This window comes from Rousettus aegyptiacus, unplaced genomic scaffold (genome assembly GCF_014176215.1).
Source record: "Rousettus aegyptiacus isolate mRouAeg1 unplaced genomic scaffold, mRouAeg1.p scaffold_m13_p_8, whole genome shotgun sequence".
Lineage (NCBI taxonomy): Eukaryota > Metazoa > Chordata > Mammalia > Chiroptera > Pteropodidae > Rousettus > Rousettus aegyptiacus.
The window spans coordinates 30313569-30336710 of NW_023416311.1; the positions used below are offsets into that span (position 1 = coordinate 30313569).

At 43.2% G+C, this 23142-nt stretch overlaps 2 protein-coding genes across 7 annotated transcripts; one reads left to right on the plus strand and one right to left on the minus strand.

The window, feature by feature from the left end:
• Positions 1-265: 265 nt before the first annotated feature.
• On the plus strand, positions 266-1210 carry LOC107498109 (olfactory receptor 1F12-like). Its single transcript, XM_036226264.1, has one exon. The coding sequence runs from the start codon at positions 266-268 to the stop codon at positions 1208-1210; it is 945 nt and encodes a 314-aa protein (XP_036082157.1).
• Positions 1211-12181: 10971 nt separating this feature from the next.
• Positions 12182-22344, minus strand: ZSCAN25 (zinc finger and SCAN domain containing 25). Of its 6 annotated transcripts, none has more exons than XM_016120681.2 (6): positions 22313-22344; positions 19854-20270; positions 18720-18921; positions 18024-18115; positions 16593-16719; positions 12182-14421 (listed from the first exon to the last, which is right to left on the minus strand). In XM_016120681.2, exons 2-6 carry the CDS (start codon positions 20238-20240, stop codon positions 13589-13591), a joined length of 1641 nt encoding a protein of 546 aa, XP_015976167.2. In that variant the 5' UTR covers positions 20241-20270; positions 22313-22344; the 3' UTR covers positions 12182-13588. The 6 variants fall into 6 exon arrangements, with proteins under 6 accessions (XP_015976167.2, XP_036082150.1, XP_015976187.2 ...); XM_036226257.1 differs by having other exon boundaries at positions 22323-22340; XM_016120701.2 differs by lacking the exon at positions 22313-22344 and adding an exon at positions 22127-22306.
• Positions 22345-23142: the final 798 nt, after the last annotated feature.

The window sequence follows — 23142 nt, forward strand, 5'->3', positions numbered from 1 at the left end:
TATGTCACAAGGATTCTCCTTGGAGGAATGTGAGATAGGGTTTTGTGGGGCTCAGGATCAATAGCATTTTGGTGGTGAAATAATGAAAACCCTGACTTCCCTTTGATAGGTGGAAAACATTTTTTGAGGTTTGTACCAAATGAACACAGAGGTGAGGCCAGATGTCAGTTGAGAAACTGTGTAAAAGAAGGAGGGAGGCACGAACACCTCTACCCTCTCTATAGCCTGTGCCTGGTCTGGATCTCCCAGCAGGACCAGACGAGCCATGGAGAGAAGAAACCACACAAGTGCCTCTGAGTTCATTCTCCTAGGGCTCTCCAGCCAGCCTGAGAGGCAGCAGCTGATCTTCGGGCTTTTCCTGGTCATGTACATGGTCGGAGTAGCAGGGAACTTGCTCATCATCCTGGCCATTGGTTCAGACTCTCACCTCCACAAGCCCATGTACTTCTTCCTCAGCAATCTCTCCCTGGTCGATTTCTGCTTCATCTCCGCCACAGTCCCCAAAATGCTTGTGAACATTCAAATGCAGACTCAGTCCATTTCCTATGGTGGTTGCCTAGCTCAGATCTACTTCTGCATTTTGCTTGCCAACATGGACAACTTCCTCCTGATGGCAATGTCTTATGACCGCTATGTGGCCATCTGCCACCCCCTGCACTACTCCACTATGATGAGTCTGCAAACCAGTGCCCTGATGCTGGGGAGCTCCTGGCTCATCGCCAGCTTTCATGCCCTGCTACACACCCTCCTCATGGCTCAGCTGGAGTTCTGTGCCAGCAACATCATCCCTTACTTCTTTTGTGACCTTGTTCCCCTGCTCCAACTCTCCTGTTCCAACACCCAACTCAACCAGCTCATGATTCTGCTAGTGGGGGGCTTGATCGTCCTCATCCCCTTCCTTGGAATTCTCATCTCCTACATCCACATCGTGTCTGCTGTGCTCAAGGTCCCATCTGCCCGGGGCAAACAAAAGGCCTTTTCTACCTGTGGCTCCCACCTCACTGTAGTCATTCTCTTCTATGGGACCATCATAGGGGTCTACCTGAATCCCTCATCCTCCTACTCCACTGACAAGGATTCACTGGCTTCTGTGATGTATATGGTGGTCACTCCCATGCTGAACCCCTTCATCTACTGCCTGAGAAACAAAGACATGAAGGGAGCTCTAAGGAAACTGTTTGGTGTGAAGATTTTATCCTGTGGGCTGTGATAGCAGAGTTCCCTCTCTGAGCCTTTGTGCTGGAAGAGAATGAACCCCAGGGACAAGCTGCACATATGGAGGGTAAGAGGAACACAGACCTCATCGCCATGGCCATGACTTCGTAAGTAATTTGCAAGTAATTTCTTGGCCGCTGCGAAGACTGCCCATACTACTGAGAAGGAAATAAACTCTCTCCTAGAGACAGAACCACGTAAACAGATGCAAACTAGCTTTATCTATAGACTTCCTGAAAAGGGTTGAAAAGGCTATACATTCCACATGAAAAAGAACTCATAGAACTCTGTGACCTGTGCTAATACCTCTGCCAAAGGGATGCCCTCTGAAAGCCCCACTCACCCCCATGTTCTTTAAATTCTTAACTCTCGTGTATCCCAATTTCCAAACTCTTCTGCCCCACCCCCACTTTCTCAACCATCATCCTCACATTCCAAGCTGAACCTAGCTCTGGGGACAGGCTTATCATCCTCCCCGAAGCTGTCCTACTATTGGCCCTGACCCCTGCTGGATGGAGTTCCATAGCTCTAGATACTTGTATCAGGAATGCCTATAGCGACTATCTCATCTGAGCACCTAAGCAGAGCCCACACTGTCCCACTTAGGTGTTCTCTTTGTTTCTTATGAAAGAAAGCTCTGCTATCCACATGGTAAAGAGAGAAGAGAGGCTAAACTTAGAGTTGATTCTATGAGTATGAAGAACATGAAGGGAATAGGCCATCATAATCCTTATGAATGTGTTTCTCTACAAGTACCTGGAGAAGGAGACAAAAAGGAAAAGCCTCATAAAGATGAGTTTATGGCTGGAGAAGTTGCATGTGGCTTCCTGTCCAATAGGGTAATACCCTAGGCTACAAAAAGTGTGGTAGAGATGAAGAGAACATTACACAGAAAGTTGTAACAACCGGCTTCTAGTCCTGGCCCCAGCAATTACTGAACATCTAACTCCAGTCCATTTGAAATTCACCTTTCTACCAAACACACTATGCTTTTGCAGTTCCTACTTATGCTGTTCCAACAGGCCCATCTTGCCCATTTCTATCAAAATTCCAGTTGTCCTTCAGGCTCAGATAAAGTAGCATGCCCTTCATGAAGCCACTTCGAGCCTTCCCAGCCAAAAGAATTTCTCTCCTCTAGAACTTCATATACTTCAAATTCTGTTAAACCCCTTTTCATATTCTACTTTGCAAGATTTATGTTCTCCTCAACTCTACTCCAAGCAGGATCATTGGGTCCTTTTTAAATTTTATAAAAGGTCCTGTTCATCTTAACAAACATATCCTCAGAAGACCTTATCACAGTGTCTGGGTTAAAGCAATGACTAAATAAAATTATACTGCTATAGATTATGATGAAAATTACAATGACAACAATGGCAAACCCCAGAGAAAGAACACTTATGGCTTTTCTCCCCATGATTTTGCCTTAACCAGTACCTTTTGTTTCCCTAGCCCCCTCAGAGGAAGAAGGGTCACTATTATCAGAGCCCAAGGAGTTCACTGGCCTGTATCTTACCAAGGGCAGTGGGCCCCGAAGGGATAGCACCCAGGGATGAAGCTCCCTTCCTTCCAGCCTGGCCCTGATTAGTCTTCTGTTTCTGTCTGGTTGGAGTCCTCACATGGAGTCCAAACACCTCTCCCCGTCTCTACATCATGCCTGAACACACAGGTTCTCAGTTTACATCTGGGGCTCTGAGAAGGAAGCAAGGTAAACCTAGACTATTTTCCAGCTCATTTTTTACCAGTGAGCCCATGATGGAAGGTAATTGGGTGTAACTCATACAAACAAAGTGGTACTTTGGGCTCAAAGTTTGCTGTTGTTCCTGGAGCACATTGTTTCCTTGGGAGCCCTCAGGAGTTGGGATGGTGGACAGGGTAGAATTTAGGCTTCTCTGGGTCTGACATAAAATCACAATAAAAGCAACAAAATCTCCAAAATCTCCCCCCAAACATATAAAAACAATGTGAAGAAAAATCGATGTCAACATGGAGAAGAGGTCTTCCTTTAACGTGCATTTGCTATAATGATGAAATATACAATGGTTTGGCTCCAAGGTAGAATAAAAAAATTGATCAAGGAAAAAAAAGATGAGCAGCAATAAATAAATATGAAAGACTTTTACCTGACCTTGCTCATTGATGGGTTGTGAGAAAGCTTTCTGGTTCTGAGAACTCTCAGAACCAGGAGAAAGGATGTAAGGTAAAGGAATTCTTCTCTTATGGAAAAAATCTTTTCAGACTGGCTCTCATCCTGGCCCAGAAGTTGCTTGCGGATGAGTAAATAGATAGAAATAGAAATGTTCTCTTCCTCATCCTACACATATGTTAACTGAAAAAGTTCAGAAGCTCAGCCACTCAGATTTGGTTGCATAAACCCTTCCTTTTCCTTCAACAAATCAGCACATTCCTTTATTTTAGTTAAGCACAGAAGAATTACATCTTAAGATATCTCACTAAGAAGCCATGATAAAATAAAACAACACCTTATTCAAAATAAAGCAAACAGGAAGTTTTGTTTTGTTTTGTTTTCTTGAATAGAGATTTCAAACAATCTAGAATCCAGTTCCATCTTCTGTTGAATCTGGCTTCTGGATTGGGACTGATTCTCAGTCAGTCACAGAGGTTGTGCTCTTTCAACCAAACTCTCCTCTATTATTTCAGTGGTCTCCCCATCAAAGGCCCTCAACACCCTCTGAGTCCTCCTCTATTGTTATACAGAACAAAGAGCAATCAGTTTACTTAAAAGAATGTTGGTAAAAGATAAATTTTACTGACACAGATTTCAAAGCAACTTACAGATGTGATTCTGTTAACCCTCTCCTTTGAACCCTTTGCAACACTTGACTCCTGCAGTTCTATCACATCTGCCTTGCTGTCCTCTCCACACCCAGCCCAGCATCCAGATAAGCACAACCTTATCTATATCAGAATTCAAGTGTTTTGCATAGAGCTGCACTCTTGCGCTGCCCAAAGGAAAGTGCTTATCTGCCTCCTCCACATAGGCACATGAAAATGGAGTAAAGCAATGGCAACCAAGAAAATTAGAGAGGGGGCACCAGGCAGAGAAGAAGATAATAGGTGACCACTGTAAAAGAAATCTTTACTAAGCAGCCTTATTAAGCTAGGCCTTGTCCTGGGTACTGAGACATAGCAGTGAATGGAATCCAGATTAAATAAAATCAAAATCGAAGTCTTTTTCTAGTGAGACATCAGGATGAAACTATCCTGAAGAGATTCACATGCTGTGGCTGAAAGTCATAAAATAGCATCTTGCGGTCCATGTATAGGGGGCCTTCTTTTATCTGCTTTGGGCTGGTGCAGGCAAACTTTAGGATCTTTTCAAATGTTTGAATGCATGCTCTGATGAAGTCACAGTGTTCAACCAACAGGGCAATCATTCTCAAAATTTATGTGTATTATTAGCACCTGAAGAGCTGGGTAAAATGAAGATTCTTAGGTCCTAGTAGAAAACTGCTTCGTCCCCAAATACATTTTAAACAAGTTCCTCAGGTGATTTTGATGTAAGTGGTCTTCAGAAAGCTCTTTGAGAATCACTGTTGAAAAGCACTGTTGAAAGATAACTGTGGCATACTTGAAAATGTTAAGAAATTATTTGAGCACAAATCATAAATCGTTAACAGTTCTCCACCCACAGGATGTAAGGTAAGACATGTACAGAGAATACACCGAGGTAAAGCAAGAAAATTATTTGGCTGTAGCTTAAGTTTGCCTTATATGGAAAAGCCTGTTGGCTGTTTGTGATTGGTTGCCCTTAGGTTTCCATTTCATAACCTTAAGGCATTTACAGGCTTAGGTTTTGGTTTGCCTGTGTAGGCTGCCAAGGCATTAGAATCACTTCGGTCTAATGGCCTCCTTGTTTAATTAATTAACAGCATGAAGGACAAAATCTTGATCTAAAATATCCTAAGGGTAGCTTTCACTTGAGCATTAAGTATGACAGGGACTTGCCAACTCCACCACAAGCAAATTTGTAAACACTTATCAGCAAGCTAATAGAGCTGGTTTCGCTGAGTCTTGAGTACCACCTAGAGGTAGCAATATCCTCTACAGTATCATGAAAAGCAGGGAAAATTTCTAGGACAACAGAGCTGGATACTACCTAGATTCACCACATTGAAAGTTTTGAGTCAGATGTCATCATTCTATGAGGAAATTATCTTCTAGAGCAGGGGTCCGTGGCCTGTTAGGAACTGAGCTGCATAGGGAGAGGTGAGTGGCGGGCAAGGGAGCGAAGCTTCATCTGTATTTTCAGCCATTCCCCAGTGTTAGCATCACCGCTTCATCTCCATTTCAGAGCATCAAGCATTAGATTCTCAGAGGAGCACAGGTCCCTGGTGCCAAAATGTTGGGGATTGCTGTTCTAGAGTCAAACTCCACATGATCTAGTTACCTACCCTACTGCTCCTTTGAGTTACCTGAAGTATGAAGTACTTCAAAGTACAGGTATGATTAGAGTCAGGATTTACGGGAGAGGTATTTGAACACAGTTGGAGTCGGGGAGGGCAGAGAAGCTAGAAACAGTGAGGACACTGGAATGTTGTGGGTTTTTAGGTACAACAGCTCCTGCTGATCTAACAGTACATGAAAATATTAGATGTGGGCTACAGCTGAGTTCCTACAAGGTTTCTTACGGTCTGGTGTTCGAGGAGCTTCCAGATGTACACCCACAGTCTCTAGGTGGTACATAAGGCCTGTTACAAACGAGGGGTATCAAGCTGATGCTTTCTGGGTACCTAATTCACAGTGTATCAGCTGAATTACACACACACATACACACACACACGCACGCACACACGCACACACGCATGCGTATTTCAACCCTGACCTGCCTTAGGACGACCAATTACCAACATCTAACAACACTTCTGTTATTTCATATTCAACAATTTTAAAATTAAACTTCCCCCTTTTAACTGTCCGCTGCTCAAATGTTACCCCTCCAGATTTCATTTATTTGACCATCAGTTTTGTTCTGTGCTAGAGTGTCATGAGTATCAAGTAACTCACAAGTTGTGAAATAAATCATTCTAGAACATTATGAGATTTAATTTTCACAGAGATATCTGCATGTATGCATTAACCATAACATAAATTAATTACCAACGATGCTCACTGACAAAATGGCCTGAAACCAGCAGTTTTGGGGAAAATGCTGTCTAATTTGGGGCGGGAGGTATAAGATGGCTGAAAGCACCTGTAGAGGCCATGAAGCCTTAAGCCTTAAGCAAATGATCATTCTAAAGGTTGTCGAGTTGAAAGTATGCTGTGAGGACACCAACACAAAACCAAGGCCAGGAATGAAGACAGACACTGAAAACGAAAGGAAGCTGCCAGAACCAGAGATCCTCCTTTCGTCACCATGTCAATGAGTTTGGCCAACCATGTACACAGCGAAAACATCACGGGAATACATCTGCAGCTCTTGTGCAAGACGAGGTGTGATTAAATCAGTATATCTCATTAGTTACATGCTGCCTCACGCTCCCACTCCTACCTCAGGGCAATTATCATCTGACAATGGCTTGAAACCCTTTTCCTCCCACACTCATAGCTAGCAGATCCTGTTCTTTTTATACTTTTATATAAAAATAATTTCAACCTTACAAAAAAGTTGCAATAATAGTGAAAAATGCCCATATATCCTTTATCCAGATTCACTTATCATTAATATTTTTACCCCATTTCCTCTCTTCCCTCTTCTTTCCTCCTCCTTCTCTCTCCTTCTCCCCTCTCCTCCCTCCCTTTCTCTCCCTCTCTCTCTACACACACACACACACACGTGCGTATGCCAAAGAAATTCACTCGAGGTTCCTACAATTTTGTATTCCCATTTTTTTCTTTATTATCTCAGTGAATGTACACACACACACACACACAATAGTCCTTTATCCATAAATACTTCAATGGATATTTCCTAAGGGTAGGAATGTTCTTACATAACCAGCATAGTTATCAACCTTTATGTTTAACATTAATAATTTTATCCAATTTAGATCCATATTTCAATTTTGTCAGTTGGCTCAATAATACTTTTTTTAAGCTTCATGATAGTCCATTGAGTGTATGTACCACAGTTTTTTCAATCACCTATCTTGGATATTTAGGCAGTTTCCAATATTTTTGCTGTTACAAAGAATGCTTTATGCATATGTATTTTCATATTGTTAGAGATGTTCTTCGAAGTATATTTTACATAATTGTTAGCTATTCTTAAATTCCCCTCCACATGAGGTTGTACCATTTTTCATTCCATCAGCAATGCATAACATGAATTTTCCTACAAACTTATTAACAACATGTATTGTCAACCTTTAAATTTTGGCCAATCTGATGGATAAGAAATATCTCAGTGTAGTTTTAATTGACCCTTACTACGAGTGGTTATATTTTCATATGTTTAAGAGCTATTTTTATATCTTGTGAATTCATTTGCCTATTTTTCTATGAAATTTGGGGTCTGTTATCTTGGCTCAATTTTTCAAAATAGTTTTTGGTATATTAGGAATATTAGACCTTTGTTTTATGTTGCGAATATTTTCTCCCGAACTGTCATTTGGCTTTGCTAAATTTTTTTGTAAGTTTAAAAAATTTTTTATGTAGTATTCGTCAATCTTTAATTGTAACTTGATTTTGAGTCAGTTTGAAAGTCTTTCTCTGAACCCACGTTTCAGAGGCATTCATCCACACTATCTTCTAGTACTTGTATAATTTTTTCACATTTAAATACCCGATTCATTGGGAGTTTATTCTTGAAAATGGTGTGAGAAGTGGACCTATTTTTATATTTTTCCAAATGGTGACCCAATTATCCCACCACTGTTTTTTTAAAAAAATCTCTCTCTCCTAGTGACTTGATATTACCTTTATTATATACTACATTTCTATACAGAACCAAGTCTATCTGAACCTTTTTATTCTGTTCCATTGGAATATGTATGTGCTAGCACCACGGCTTTAACTGTCAGTTTTTTCACCACTTATTTTCCATTCCTTCCATTAGCAGTGCCTTAGTCCAGGCAGCAGGAACCCTTAGAAATGGAGACTGGAAAAACCTAGTGAGAAGACTGGCTCTCAATAATAAACTACTTATCATTCATTCTACTTACGCTGTTCATATGACATGTTGTGCCCCTTTGTGGGAGCCAATGAAATTTCCAGGATGATATATACTCTAGATGAATTTTTCAGACACATACTATAATACTCAAACAGCTCCTAGGTGGGAGTCAAGAAGGCTGACAGAATTCTTTTGTCTTCCAATCTCTATCTAAAAGCTAATCTACCACCTCTCAAAGAGACTGAAGTTTTTACTAGGAAGGGAAAACATGAAGTAAGCTCTTAGATTTGCTACCATTTCCTGGTTTCTGGCCACTTAGATGATGAATCTGTGACTAGTGCGTGTGGCAGTGACGGCAGCCCTTGTACCTGTCTTCATGACAAGTTTTGAGTGAAATTTTATTGATTTCAATACCGGGGATGAGTTGAACACAATGAATCTCTAGAAGTATGTCCTTCACTGAGACAATACAGAAAAAAAAAAAAGGCAAGATAGGAGTACAAAATTGTAGGAAGCCCAAGTGAATTTCTTTGGCTAGTAGAATTTCCAAGCGAATTCAATTTAACTGCAGTTAGTGGCACTATTACAGTGGCTGCAGATTGGGAAACCACTAGGGGGCAACCTGTTCCACTGTTCCTTCCTACTAAGGTACCTGCATTGAGAGCCTTCTAGCTAACATGGTAGAAACCCAGACTTTTCATTCAATTATTTACTGTCTACTGTGTACCTTGGAGACCTTATTATGGAAGAAAAAAGCCTGAAACTGGCTTCACTGAGCTTAAGTCGTCCCCGCAACACCTATGCATGTACTGGGGAAGGTGAATCTAGGCACCAAGCAAAAGTTCTTTTTGATAGAGGCTTCATAGCAGCTGCTCACCTGAAAGAAACCCAAAACAACAATCCAGGTTGCCTGCACAGGAACCATGTGGGGTGTTTATTATAGATTTCCAGGCCCCTATCCTGAGCTTCTACTTCAAGAGCTCTTGGCTCTGCTCAGCAATACTAAATTTAAATCAAGCGATCCCTAATAAAATTGTTTTCTAGAAAGTTGGGCTGGGGCTTTAAGCTTAGCAGGAAAATGCTCATCCTTGGTGTGCCAGTCCCTTCTTTCAAGAGGTAAACTGTCTAATTCACTTTAGCTATTATCCTGAATGTTGAGAGCGTAATTCTCAGCTGGGTCAATTTTTCCCTCCATGTGGTTGGTATTTTGCAATGTCTGCAAACCCTTTTAGTTGTAACAGTTGGGGGATACTACTGGCATCTAGTAGGTTGACACCAGGGATGCTGATAAAACATCTTACAAAGCACGTAACGACCAGGACTGCATCCAAAACAAAGAATTATTGGGCACAGAATGTCAATAGTGCCGAAGTGGACTTTAAAAGAGCATGTAGACGCGAGAAGCATATTCTGCCAGTTACTGCTCCTGCCTCAGAGGTAAAGTCAACTTGTATCACAGGGTAGAGGGATGGGACGTGAAACAAGCCTATTTTTAAAAAAGCAAAGGTTCTATGTGCCCCTAGACTGAAATTAAACAGGTACTAAAAGTATTTAAGCATAATTAATCAGCCTGCAGACAATATTCATGACATACATTTTGAGAAAAAATAAATTTTAATGCAATCACTCCCCAGGACAGAGCTTGAACAGAAAGTTACCTTGTTCTGTCACCTCCCCCCACCCCCACCAGGGATAAAAAGGGGTTTCTCTTACAAAGATCATATCCCCAGATTGACACCCTTCCTCATCGTCACAGCAGCATGGCCCATGGAGCCAGGCCCTGCAAGTGCACAGCATTATTTGGTGTGAGGCAACTGCAGACATCTGATCATTACAATGAGGGCTATAAGGTGACCAAATTGTGTCTGCCCTGAAGTCCCAGTTTAACTACTGTCCTGACATAAATAGCACCTCCCTTCATTCTCAAAAGGGCAGGTAATGTACAAGAGAACCTTGTAATGTCTTGTCCCACCAGAAAGCTTCAAAAAAGCTATCACAGATGATTAAAGTTGTCAAAAGGAATCAGGAGCCAAGTTGAAGAGGTTCTCACAGGCCAAAGGTGAAGTGATTTGAACATCAGAGAGAATCGCAGTGGATTAGTTTAAATCCATGAATATATTTTGATTTTTAAAAAGCGATTGATCACTTTTACGGGAAGCAAAGAAACCAGATCATTATTGTGAAAACAGGTAAATAAGAGGAAAGAAGAATTAAGCATTTCCTTTCTTCTATGAACCATATCTTAGAGGAACCTAATAGTTAATGATGTGAAATTTCTTATAGCATTTCAGCTAGTAAATGAAAAATCATTTATAGAATTAATGAAATGGATCTAAGATCCTAACATTATGTAAAGAGAAACAACCAGACACACCATCATCTATATGCTCTTGCCACAAAGTAAAATATGAATGATTACACCTCTAGATCTGTAAGTTAATACAGAGGGCAGAGATCTATGTTAAATAATGCCATGGGTGTATAAACAACAAAATTCAAAATATAAGAAACTCTACAGGATAAATAACCCAGTTGTTTCAGTGAATGAATTTCAAGGGGGGGGGGGGAATAAGAACTATAACCAGACTTAAAAGACAAAGCAACAAATTACAATTTATGAATCTTAAAGAAGTGTCTAAAAAATGTGGATTTTTAAAAACATTGAGAATTAAGGAATTGTTAGTTTTTTAGGTATAGCAGTATTGTAATTTTTTTTTTTTAAGAGTCCTTATCCTTTAGAGGTACACAATGAAATATTTATACATTTGGGATTTGCTTCAAAATATTTTAGTGAGGGAGAAATATGGGGAGGATGGGTTAGAGATAAAGTAAGACTGGCTACAAGTTTATAATGGTAAAGCTGAATGATGAATATATGAAGGTTCATTTATACATGTCTGAAATTTTCTATTATAAAAAAATCTCTAAATAGACCATAAAAAAATAAAATATTTAACACAGATATTAAAAAATAAGGATACTACAATTACATGGAAAAATTCTTTTGAGACATTTCTGAAGTATCATCCATAAGCTTTGGTCTGAAGGCAGACAGGGAAGCCCCCATGGGAAAAACAGCCAAGCCCAACTCCTTCGGAAGCTTCTCTCAAGAGATTCCAACTGGCTGAAAACTCAAGAGTCCTGTTTGGCTAAGCATATGATCAAAAAGAATCTACAAATTTAGTTCAGGTAAACAGAAAGACCATTGATGAGTAACTCCCAATTCATGATGGCCTCATGCTCCTGCCCAGCTTTGGAATATGGACCTCTTAGAGAAGTCTCAACTAAATCCAGTTAGCCCCAGGTCCTACAGACCAGAAGCCTTCTACTGGGTTTGGCTGCCAGGTAGCCATAACCTTTGCCTTGCTTGTCTGGGAAGTGGGGAAAAAAGAGCTGATTTTGCATCTGGACCTTGATGTTGCTGAGAAGTAGCAGCAGCCCAGCACCTCAGACAGTGGATGTTTCAAAATACATTCTGGTTAGCACAGCCTCGTGAAAACAGCTGAGGAGCCAGTAGGGCATTTGCTAAATTGAAGTTAAACACCATTGGTCTCTACCAATAAATGAGTGATCAAATGATGTGTTCCAAAGCGAACTGAGTAATGCAAATCTCTGAGTTAAAAACATTACAATTTCTTATTTACAATAGGAAATGAGGGGTGGGAGGAGTCCCAGTAAAAAAAATATTGAGGCATCATGTGACACATACATCTTGCAATTACAGTACACTGTCAAGACTTACTCAGCAGCCAGCGTTCAGAGGCACAGCATTTACAATACCGCAGTATAGTCCATGTGAGTTATTCAGTCTCCAGAATTTCAAACAGAAACCCTTTAGTGACGGCAAAATAATATAAGCTTAAACACAACTGCAAATACTGCATCTTCTCATTTTTAAAGAAATGTATTTTTTAAATGCCTAAAATGTCTTTATTTTTCCTAAATTGGCACTCATGCAAAACAGACTGCTACCATCTCTTCATCTCCAGTTGGCATTCAGAACCCCAAGCGCCTCGCAGATGGTAACAATCTAGATGCATTAAGGACAGAGATTAATAAGAAGTAGGTAGCAAACATTTAAGGGTAAGAAGCTGACAGGACCAAGGCACAGGCTCAGATCCCAGGTCCAGAGGGCTCATGAGAGCATCCATGGGTTCCACCTCGGGTGATTCTGAAGATTAAATACATTCACTGCAATGTAAGCTCCATCTGGTCACGGATTTTCCCATTTTGTTCACTGATATATGACCACCTAGAAGAATTCCTGGCACACTGCTGGAATGAATCAAGTAAGGATACAGAGAAAAACATTTTATATACTACGAAGTGCCATCCAATACAGAGTATTAATACTAGTTCATCTTTCAGACTCATCTAATTAGATCTTTATACAGAACTGAATGGTTTTTAAAATACTCTGTTTATTCAGTTGATCAATAACAAAATACTTATTTTCTAATACATGTGTAGACAGTTGTTACAGTACAAGGAATGGAATGAGGCAACTTTACAGATGAGGGCAGAATGTTACAAAAGGCACTACAAATAAAGTAAAATAAATGAGGCTGCCTGAGTGATCCCAACCAGGGAAGGAAAGATCCAGCACCCAAGCAGGCAGGGCAGAATGAGTGAGCATGAGAAAAATACCTTCCCACACAGCACTCACCACAAATGTAACTCAGAACACGAGAATTAGTGTTTACGTGTGTGCTTCCAGTGCTAAATCACAAGCTCTGGGAGAACAAGGTCTCATTTGTCTAGTTAACCACTGTATCCCCAGTGCCAGGTGTATAGCAGATGTTTAATAAATATTTGTTAAATGGAAAAGAGAGTGGGGGTAGGGAGGGAGAGTCTATCTTTGCAGGCAGGATACAGACCTCAGCAAAATTAGCTTCAAGCTGCCAACATTGGACGAAATTTTGCCTTGACTACCACCAGACTTGCGCAGGTGGATATGAATATTCCACCAAAGGAGAAAAACCTCAACCTGACTTGAAACTCAGAATATTGTTTCCCCAGAAGATGGTAAGAAAAACTGTTAGCACCACTTGGCTAAGAGATGTGAGAAGCTGGGAACTCAAAACAAATCAGGCCTCACTCTTTTCCCTTTGAACAAGAAGAAAGCGGGTCCAAGGGCCTTTCTGCACCCCATTACCTCTCGGCACCCAAAGCCCTTCAGTGAGTAAAGATGAATGACATCCTCCAGTGAGGTCTCCCTCACTTGGTGGTCCTGGAAGGCTCCACCTTCTCCAGCAACTTCCATTAGCAAAAAAGATGCATTTCCACAGGGCACCCTTACTGCACTTGGATCTCCTGGCGATGCTGAGTTTTCTGGTGCCGGTTGAGAATGGACCTCTGGTTGAAGCTCCTCCCACAGGCAGGACAGTGGTAAGGCTTCTCCCCAGTGTGGATCCTCTGGTGTCTGACCAGCCGCTCCCCTTTACTAAACCGCTTCCCACACACCTGGCACCCATAGGGCTTCTCCCCAGTGTGGGCCCGCCGGTGCACAGCCAGGTTAGCATTCCTGCTAAAGCTCTTGCCGCACTCACAGGTGTAGGGCTTTTCCCCAGTGTGAGTTCTCCGATGCACCTGGAGATGCTGCCTCCGGCTGAAGCTTTTCCAGCAGTCTCCACACTTGTAGGGCTTCTCTCCTGTGTGACTCCGCTGGTGGACCTCGAGGTGATGCCTCTGACTGAAGGTTTTCCAGCACTCGATGCACACATAGGGTCTCTTTCCCAGGTGGGTTCTCTGGTGCTTCATGAGGTATTCTCTAAGAGTGAACCCTTTCCCACACTCAACGCAGCCATAAGACTTCTCCTCTTCATGGGTTCGCTGGTGTCTGACGAGATTTGAACTCCGACTGAAGCCTTTTCCACACTCGGGGCACTGAAAAGGCTTCCAGAAGGAGCCTTGGGTCGTGAGGTCATCGGGCAGGGGTAGGATACCACGCTGGGGAGGAGGCGGCCCTGGCATGGGCCCCACAGAGCTACCGGATTCCTGCTCACAGGTTCTTCCAAGCTCAGGGCTCTGGAGAGCGGCTTCCCCAAACCTCTCTGACATCCCCTGAGCAAGCGCCCCCTTGAGGTCTGCTGGCTGGGTTTTGGCCTCCTTTTCCTTGCTCTCACCACCTATAGGATAAGATACAGACTGATTCTATAGCAGCTATGAAAGTAAATTTATGTTAGAACTTGTCTTCTAAGGGTGTCCCATAACAATTCCTTCCTTCTTTTATCCTTTGACCAACAACCTCAATACATTTTACTTTCATTGACCCTAAAGTCAGAATTTCTTTTACTTCCTTCCATTTCTGTCATGAACTGAATGTTTGTGTCCATCTCCCAACCAAATTCATAGCTTAAAGCCCTAAACCCCAATGCGATGCTATTAGGAGGACCTTTGGCAAATAAATAAGGTCATGAGGGTGGATGCCCCCCTCCTTTGATGGGATTAATGACCTTATAAGAAAAGGAGGAACGAACCAGAGAACCAGAGGAAGAGAGAACCGGAGTTCTCTCTGAATAAACACAAAGAGGTCGTGTGACTATGATTGCTCATGATGGGATCAGTACCCTTACAAAAAAAAAGAGACACACACACATCTCTCTCTCTCTCTCTGTCATGTGAGGACAAGCCAAGAAGGTGGTTGCCTGCAAGCCAGGAACAGGACCCTCACCAGACACCGAATCTGTTGGCACCTTGATCTTGGAATTCCCAGCCTCCAGAACTGTGAGAAATATGTGTTGTTTGAATCACTCAGCCTTTAGTATTCTGTTGCAGCAGCCCAACCTAAGACAAACTCCATGCCTTTTTACGGAATAATCTGCCACATTTTAATGTCTTCAGACTTAACGTTCTAATTCAGACTTTTATTTCCTTCAATACCTAACTCATTCATTTCCCCTAAGAAACAAACACACCCTGATTGTTCTTACCCTGGGTCTCTTCAGCACACATGTATTCAATTAGCACTTTGTTTATTCTGCACTTATTTATGTGACCTTGTTGTAAATGCTACTTTACATTCATCCAAATGTTTTGCCTTCCTTAGTGATTATAAATCTATTCCAGCAATGAACTACTTGCAGTTCTCCACATCCTCTATTCAGCTCGCTATCCCCGTTCATGCTGCTCTCTCCACTTGGCCTTCTTTTATTAATTGGATCTCCTGCGAGCCTGGCAAGGGACTGACTCAGAGAAGATGCTTAGTGACTGCTGGATGAACAAATGAACCCAGTCTGTCGCTGACGCTCTTGTTACAGGTGGTCTTGTCACAGACCACTTTCACGTTACCATCTTTTTTAGGACCAAAATGCACATGAATGCTATTGAAATAACTTGCCCCTTCTAAAAAGTCCTTCCTCTGATCCCTCTTACACTCCGAGTTAACAGAACACTTATAGAAGAACAAGAGGCACGGGAGGATTAAAAAAAAAAAAAGATAAAAAAATGTACCAAATTTACCATGTGGTTAACACTCCGCTAGTCACTACGAAGAGTTAAAAATAAAAGCAAGTGAATGTGAGGGCTATTCCCAACCAGGTTTGTTTTCCTCTCCCCACTCCACTCCCCATTCAGTGCACAGAGATTTTTCCACTCTGCTCTTCACTGACAGTCTCCAAGCCCCTGCAGTGGCCCCTGCTGCTTTTCCAGAAGGGCTTCATCTGAGCTTCCCTCTTCTCCTATGAACTCCTTCCACGTGTGTGATAGCCAGCTTCCTCCTCATATGAGACATGCCCGACCGAGGCTCTGTTTGCTCTGTGACATGGGCTCACACCCACCCCTCCTGTCTCTAAAATCCTACTGTAAGCTGTTGTGCCCTCCTCTACACACACTGCATGCTCCAAAGGTTTCACTTTCATTAATCTTGCCCCAACACAAAGCTATTAACATGGGGCCCGCATGCAGGAGGCACTCAATAAATACCTACTGAATGAACGAGATCTGGGGATCCACCTTCTGCTGCTTTTCTCTTGTTCTCAAGCCCTCAGTACTATTCAATTGTGAACAGAGAGTAGGTGCTCAGGGAATCCTAATGATCAACCTATCTCATCACAGCCAGAATAACTACCTTGTGTTTTCTTGCCTCTGTCCATTCCTCTCCTGACATAGGAATGCATCTAGCCTATTCTCACATCCTTGATCCATGCTGTTCCCTGGTCCAGTTTACTCACCTGCCATGAAATTCCCTTCTATTGTCGGTATAGCACCAGGTTCTGAAATCTGGGGCAAGGGCAAGAACCCAAACCTGTAGTATCCAAAACACCTCAGAGTCCTACCTATGGGATGGAAACAGTCTTACCTGGAGGCGAGACCCCACAGTCTTGTGGTTCCACGTATTCCCCAAAGCAGTCAATCTGTGCTGGGGTCACATGCCTCCACTCTTCCTCTGGGAAGGCCAAAGCCATATCTTTAAATGGCCCCAACCCCTGAAACAATAGGAGATTTCTATGGATAAAGAAATAAGCCCAAAGTAGGAGCAGTCTAAAAGGAGCGAGAACACAGGGGAAACACTCTACAGAAGAACAGAGCAAGAAGATGGAAGGAACCACAGTCCTTAGATGGGCCCAGGAGCAGAAGTGCCTACCTCTCAAGAGTTTAATAACAGAGAATAATGGACTTGTCTGAGCCACTTTATTTGTGAGTCTCTGCTGCACACTTAGCTTATATCTAACAACCACAACATCTAATTTCCACTTTTCAATTACCTCCACTCAATCCTCAAGCCTGATCAAACCCGGAAGCTGCTATTTATCCTCTCATTTCAAACTGATTTTCTCTCAAAGATAAGTAAAAATTTGGGCAAGCCCTGTTTTAACGATGCCATGTTTAAATAAATGCACTGTCATGCATGACACCACGAAGAACTATCATGGCAGACAGGGAGGGTCTGACCAAATTAAAACATGCTGTCATTCTGCATTTCTCCAGACCCTGTCCTTAGAAAACAGGAACAGGAAATGACAGGGGTGTCAAACCCTGACTAATAGCGCTTTAGCTATATTAGACTTGACTTTTTTTTTTTTTTTTGCCAAATTATATCTTTCCTTCTACAAGGAACTCTTCACTGTAGGATTCATTGTCCCCTTCAGAGAGGTGCCACACTGGAAATCCCTCACTTCCCTGCTAATGCTCAGCATCTCATAGAAGAGACTTACACCGTGGCAAGAGCACCCCATGTGCGCTCTAGTTACCCAACTCACAGCAGGCTAAGACATACGAATAGGCCAAAACTCCTGGTGTGACCAGAGTAGGGGCCGGAGAAACTAGTTTGCTCAGCACTCCTGGGAGCCCTCAACCATGAGTCAGCTGCCCTCTGGCTGACATGGCAAGAGAGGAGGTCCAGAGGAAGAGCAGCAGCAGAAGTATCCATAAAGGTTATCCACAAAGGGTCACTGATCTCCTGGCCAACCACCACAGCCTAGATCACGCTTATAGGGTTTCTATCAACAATGTCTTCCTCACAATTAGAAGAGTATTACTGAGTCAGTTTTAAAAAAATCAAAGAGTAATACAAACAAGTGAATTTAGCCTTATGCCTGGACCCTCAGGCTCGATTCAAATAACTAAGGGTGGTAAAGTGGAGAGAACAAAGTTGTCATGCCCATCAGAAAAAGAAAGTAGAATTATTCAATTTTGTGGGTAGAGCTCTGTTGTGCAGAGAAATCTCGGGAAAAGTGAGCCTCAATGAAAGCAATATCATGATCACCAGAACGGTGAAGGCACAGCTTACCTGAGATCCAGCCGAAAGGAATCCAGCTGCCATCTCCTGGTCTCTGGTGTTCACAGTGGGGAGGCTAGGACCAGCCTGAAGAACTGGCAGAGCTGAGCGGGGACGAAAAAAGCACGAGCAGTGTTAGTGTTGTCTTGCAATTAGTTCACAAAGGTGTCCACTGCCTGACACACACAAAAAAACCAGGAACCACAAGGAGACTCCAGAAAGATAGGGGTTTGGGTGTACCCTAACCTGTTCTCAGCTGGGGGATGGTCCCAACTCAATACACTCTGCCCCTTCAGGGCTATTCGTGCTCCCTGCCCTGTGAATAACTCCCTTTGAGATTCGGCAGCACAATAAAGTCACACATTACTTTTAGGGATATGGTTTGTCTGCCTACTTAAAAAAATATATCTCTACATATTAGCTGCATATTTCCTTGTGGTTTCTAGAAGTGATATGAGGAAAAGGAGAAGAAATGACAAGAGAGCATGATCCCAGATATCTCCTGCAGAAAGCAAAGAGTCAAGGTATAGAAACAATTTCACTTCGTCTGTTTTCTACTGAAGTCAACGAAGTAGCCAGGAAAACTTAGAATTATACCTTGCAGGTAAATTTAGTTTATCAACTGCTGGGTTTGTAAAGGAAAAGGTGAGGGGGAGGGCACAAAGCACCATTCCCTACGCCCTTGCTCCTTTACTGCTTGCATCTTACCCTGCTCCTGGAAGGTCTGCGTCCCAGCTCCAGGGGCCTGATTGAGCTGCTCCTCTGTGCCTTGGTCTAGTCTTTGAACTCCTTCCCCATGGGACATCCCCCACTCAGGCTTGACCTCCACTGGCCCCAGGTGGACACCTGCTTCCCAAGGGCCTCTGCAAAGTGCCGTCTCCTCCTGCTGTCCCTGCATGTGGCATGGAACCTAAGAACAGTCCCCAACACCTATTAGAACAAGGCCTGGTAAGGGGGCTGAATTAAAACCAAAAAGTAAAGTCAAGAAAAGAACCATCCCAGCTGCAGGGGAAAGGAAGACAAGCTGGCTCTGCTCTTTGCCAGGACAACAGTGAGAAAGTGAAAAGGAAGTTAAACTAACTTTCTCAGGCTCTGAGCAACTTTTATGTGCCCATGCCATTTTACAAGAGTCCCTTCTGTCTGCCTCGATACAAATCAAATTCCACCCTGAATAACATCACAGAAAGCCTAAATATTGAGAACTTTAGCCTAAAACACTCACCATTAGGAAAAAAATTCCTGTTAGATGATAAAAGTAAAGTATTAAAAATTCAGACTCTTCAGTGAATTAGCTAGTAAGAAAAACTTGCTATCTTCTTTCCCAGCCAAAATCAGGTGACTGTATAAGAGAGTGACAGAGAAATGGCCAAGAGTCCCAAGGAAGTATCTGAGGTGCAGTTATTTGATGTTATCAGATACCACCACAGCATTGCTATGTGAGCCATTTGGGGCAACATCTCAGATGTGGAAACAGCAGTTACAAATAACTCTTAGTGAGATATTCACCAAATGGACTTCCCTATGTCCCCACATGCAGCTCTGCCCAAACATGAATGGGTGTAGGAGGGACTTTGAAATTCATCACAACTGCCTTCTTTGGGCCTGAGGGTTGCAAGGAAAATAAGGCCAAGCTTCTGCCCTGATGACCCAAAGAGAAGCCCTGCGAATGGCTTTTCTTGCTGAAAACTCCACTGCTTCCCAAAAAGTACCTGAGGGCATCTGGGAGCAGAGGAGAGAGATTCTGTACCTCATCAATTCCCACTACTTCCTTAAACCTTTCGATTTTTTAATTCTCCCCTTCCCATGCCAACAAAACAAGACCCGAGACCCCTTCTCACCCACCGCCTTGGCCTCCAGTGTTCTCTCTGTGAAGTTCTCCACCATGGCCACCAGGGCCTTGCCACTGTCTGGGCTATGCTCCCGAATCCAGGCATAGAATTCTCGGGGTAGAATGGTCAAGAACTGCTCCAGCACCAGCAACTCCAGAATCTGCTCCTTAGTATGGAGCTCAGGCCTTAGCCACTGGCGACAAAGCTCCTGGAGTTCCCTGAAGGCTTCCCGGGGACCGGCTGCCTCCTGATAGCGGAACTGCCGAAACCTCAGCCGAAAAGTCTCAGGACTAGGGTCCTCCCTTCCCCTGCCCCATGGCAATTCTTTCTCCAATTTTACCACAGGAACACCCATCTGCTGCTGAGGATCTTCTGCCATCCCCAGACGCTCTTTAAGCATCTTCGCACTTCCACCCAGAAGACTGATGATCTGTTGGGAAGACCAGACAGACAATTAGTATAAATGAGACAGAAAAATCAGTCAACCCCAGCTGTCTCTACATCAATGACTATTCTGCTATAGTACATGGTAATTACCTTCTATGAGGCATTTTCAAAAGACTGAACATATACCTTGAAAATCATGTCAATTCAATTCAGTATTTGCTAACCACCTAGTATGAGCAGAAAGTAAATACAAAAAGTACAAGACTTAGCTTATTCCCGCAAATACTTTAGGATACCATTAGGGAGATAACACTACAATCAGAGAATAATATAAGATGGGTGATAATTAGGTCAGTCTCCAGGGTCCACTCTCTAACACTACAGGAAATATACATTCAACACATTATATGCCAGGCCCATAGAAACTAGAAATACAACAGAAAACAAGAAGGACAAGGTGCTTGTCCTTTGAAATGCATATGCTAGTAAAGCAGACAAAAAAAATAACCAAATAAATTAAAATTTTAAATGGGAGTAAGTTCTAGAAAGCAAACAAGTAGGGTACTCTGTTACATAGAACAAAGTTCAAGAAGACTTTTCTGAAGAGAGGACACTTAGGCTGAGACCTGAAGGACGAGAATGAGCCGGTCATTTAAAGAGCAATTGATGCCAGAAATTACTCTGCCTGATAAAAGCCAAAGTACACTGTGGCTTCAGCAGAGTGAGTGAGGGACAGAGCTATACAAGAAGTGGTGGCAGAGGTAGGGGAAACCAAATTATCCAGGGCCTGGGACACATTAAGAATTATAGGCTTTACTCTTATTTCTTATTTTAGTGGGGAGCTACCTGTTTTACAAAGTCACTTTGCCTAACGTGTGTTGAGAACAGATTAGAAGGGAAAAGAAGGGAAGCAGTACTTACAGTGATCCAGACAGCACTTAGATCAGGATGGTGGCAAAGAAGCAAAGTCAAGACATTTTAGAGGTAAACCCAACAGATTTACTAGCAGCTTAGATATATGCTCAACCTAAACAAAATAGAGCAACATATATACCATTATAATTGATAGAAAGATTTCTAACTTGTGTAGGTTTTACCATTTAGAAAGCATGTGAATACACATTCTCATTTAATACAATACTGTGTGGTGAGTACTACTTCCCCTACTTTTCAGATGAAGAAGCTGAAGATCTAAGAGGTGAGATGTCTGGCCAAGGTCAGCCTCCCACCATGTATGTTTTAGATGAGAAACATGGGAAGCCAAAAAGAAAAAGGAAAATGTAGATTAAAATACTCATGAGAAAGAAGATGCTTGTACTAGACTGGAGAGTGAGAACTATTTAATTCCGTTGGGGGTTAGAGGAGGTGACCTAGGCTGGGGAATCAGACCTGGAAGTCCAAAGCGGTAAGGGGCTCCATTTTTGGGATGGGGGAGCAGGAAGGATTACTCTAAATGGAACAATAAATGAGCAACTGGCAGGAGGCACCTGTGAAGCTTCTGCTTAATATCCTATCAGGTGTTTGTGTATTTATCCACCTTTCTTAAACCTATTTTACGTTTTCAGTCTATTCATTTTCTCTCCTGCATCAACTGAGATTACCTTTTCATGACTTGCTAACTATTGCCTTTATCACACTATCCTGCAAACGTTTACCAATGTGTTTGTGTCTACCAGATTCTCTAAAGGCAAAAAAGGTTCTCACTTATTTTCTATCCCTGAAACATGACAAACAGAAGGCGTCCCATTGCTATTCGTTTAAGGAGTGGCCTGCGTCTTGCTCTAAAATAATTACTTTGACTTTCCAGAGAGTTCTATTTTGGTTCAAAGTCTCCGGTTCGTGGAGACCTCTGCGTTAGACCAACCCTGGCCTGGTGGGATCAGCCTCGCTCTCTCCTACCTGAGCCTACTGCAGGCGCCCGCAGCCACGCCAGCTCCCAGCCAGCCAGGCCTCGACGCCGCAGGAGGCAGCTCCGAGGAGACGCGCCGGCCGCAGCGTGAGCCCCGACGCCGAGGCCTGGAGCTGCACCGCAGCCCGAACCCTGGCGCCCGGCCCGCCGCCCTGCCGCGCCGCGCGGCCACAGACCCGATCTCACCCGCTGCGGGGTACCCACGCCAGAATCGCCAGTGCTCTCGGCGGACCGGAAGTGGGCCGCGGACGCTGTCAAACAGGTGTGTAAGAAAAGGGGCTTTTCCGTTTCCTCTCTAGGACTCTCGGAGGTCAGGGCGTCTCGATGGTCGCTCGTCCCCGGGACCGTTCAGAGCCTGCGCGGGAACGCAAGGGTCTCTTTCCCAAGATAACTGCTCTCTTCGGGGCTCTAAGTCACCAAGCCCCTTTTCGCCTTCATGTCTTTGCACCTGTTTTCCTTCTGTGGCAAGGACTCTCCAGATATACATCGGGCACAGCGCCTCCCTGGAGGGGCTTTAGAGTCTAGGAGGTCAACGCGTGTTCATTCCGCGCACCAGGGTGTTTTGTGGGAGGCGTGGGAGCCAAGGGTGACGGGGCCAAGGGCACTAAATATTATAGGTTCACAAAGAGGGACCTCTACCCCAGTAATTGGGGAGGAGGGGGAAGAGCTGGCACCTGGGCTCAGATTCAAAGGGTGGACCAAAAGATGAGGAGGTAAGAGTGTCCCCAAGCGAAGGAGCACGATGATACCAGCGAGTTGGGAGGCATTAACGGCATGACCACACCATCAGAGCCACTGGAGAAGAAGGTTACAAAAGGTATTTCAGAAGATAACCTAAAGGCTATGGGAAGCCACGGAAAGGTTTAAAGTCCGGAAAGCCAATTTTAGAAAGATGCTACTGAGAACTCTACGAGAAAGACTGGACAAGAGGAAAGGGAGGTGGAGAGATAAAAAGATTGCCGCCGTAAAATGTGGCCAAATAATGCAATCCAGGAGAATAATGGTG

Excerpts from the sequence above, each read along its gene's own strand:
- LOC107498109 (XM_036226264.1), top strand. The coding sequence starts at position 266 with ATGGAGAGAAGAAACCACACAAGTGCCTCTGAGTTCATTCTCCTAGGG.
- ZSCAN25 (XM_016120681.2), bottom strand. The coding sequence starts at position 20,240 with ATGCTTAAAGAGCGTCTGGGGATGGCAGAAGATCCTCAGCAGCAGATG. Across the intron at positions 18,116-18,719 it reads GCAGACCTTCCAGGAGCAGG|CTCTGCCAGTTCTTCAGGCT; the intron begins GTAAGATGCAAG and ends GTCCCCGCTCAG. Across the intron at positions 14,422-16,592 it reads CTGTGGGGTCTCGCCTCCAG|GTGGTGAGAGCAAGGAAAAG; the intron begins GTAAGACTGTTT and ends CTTATCCTATAG.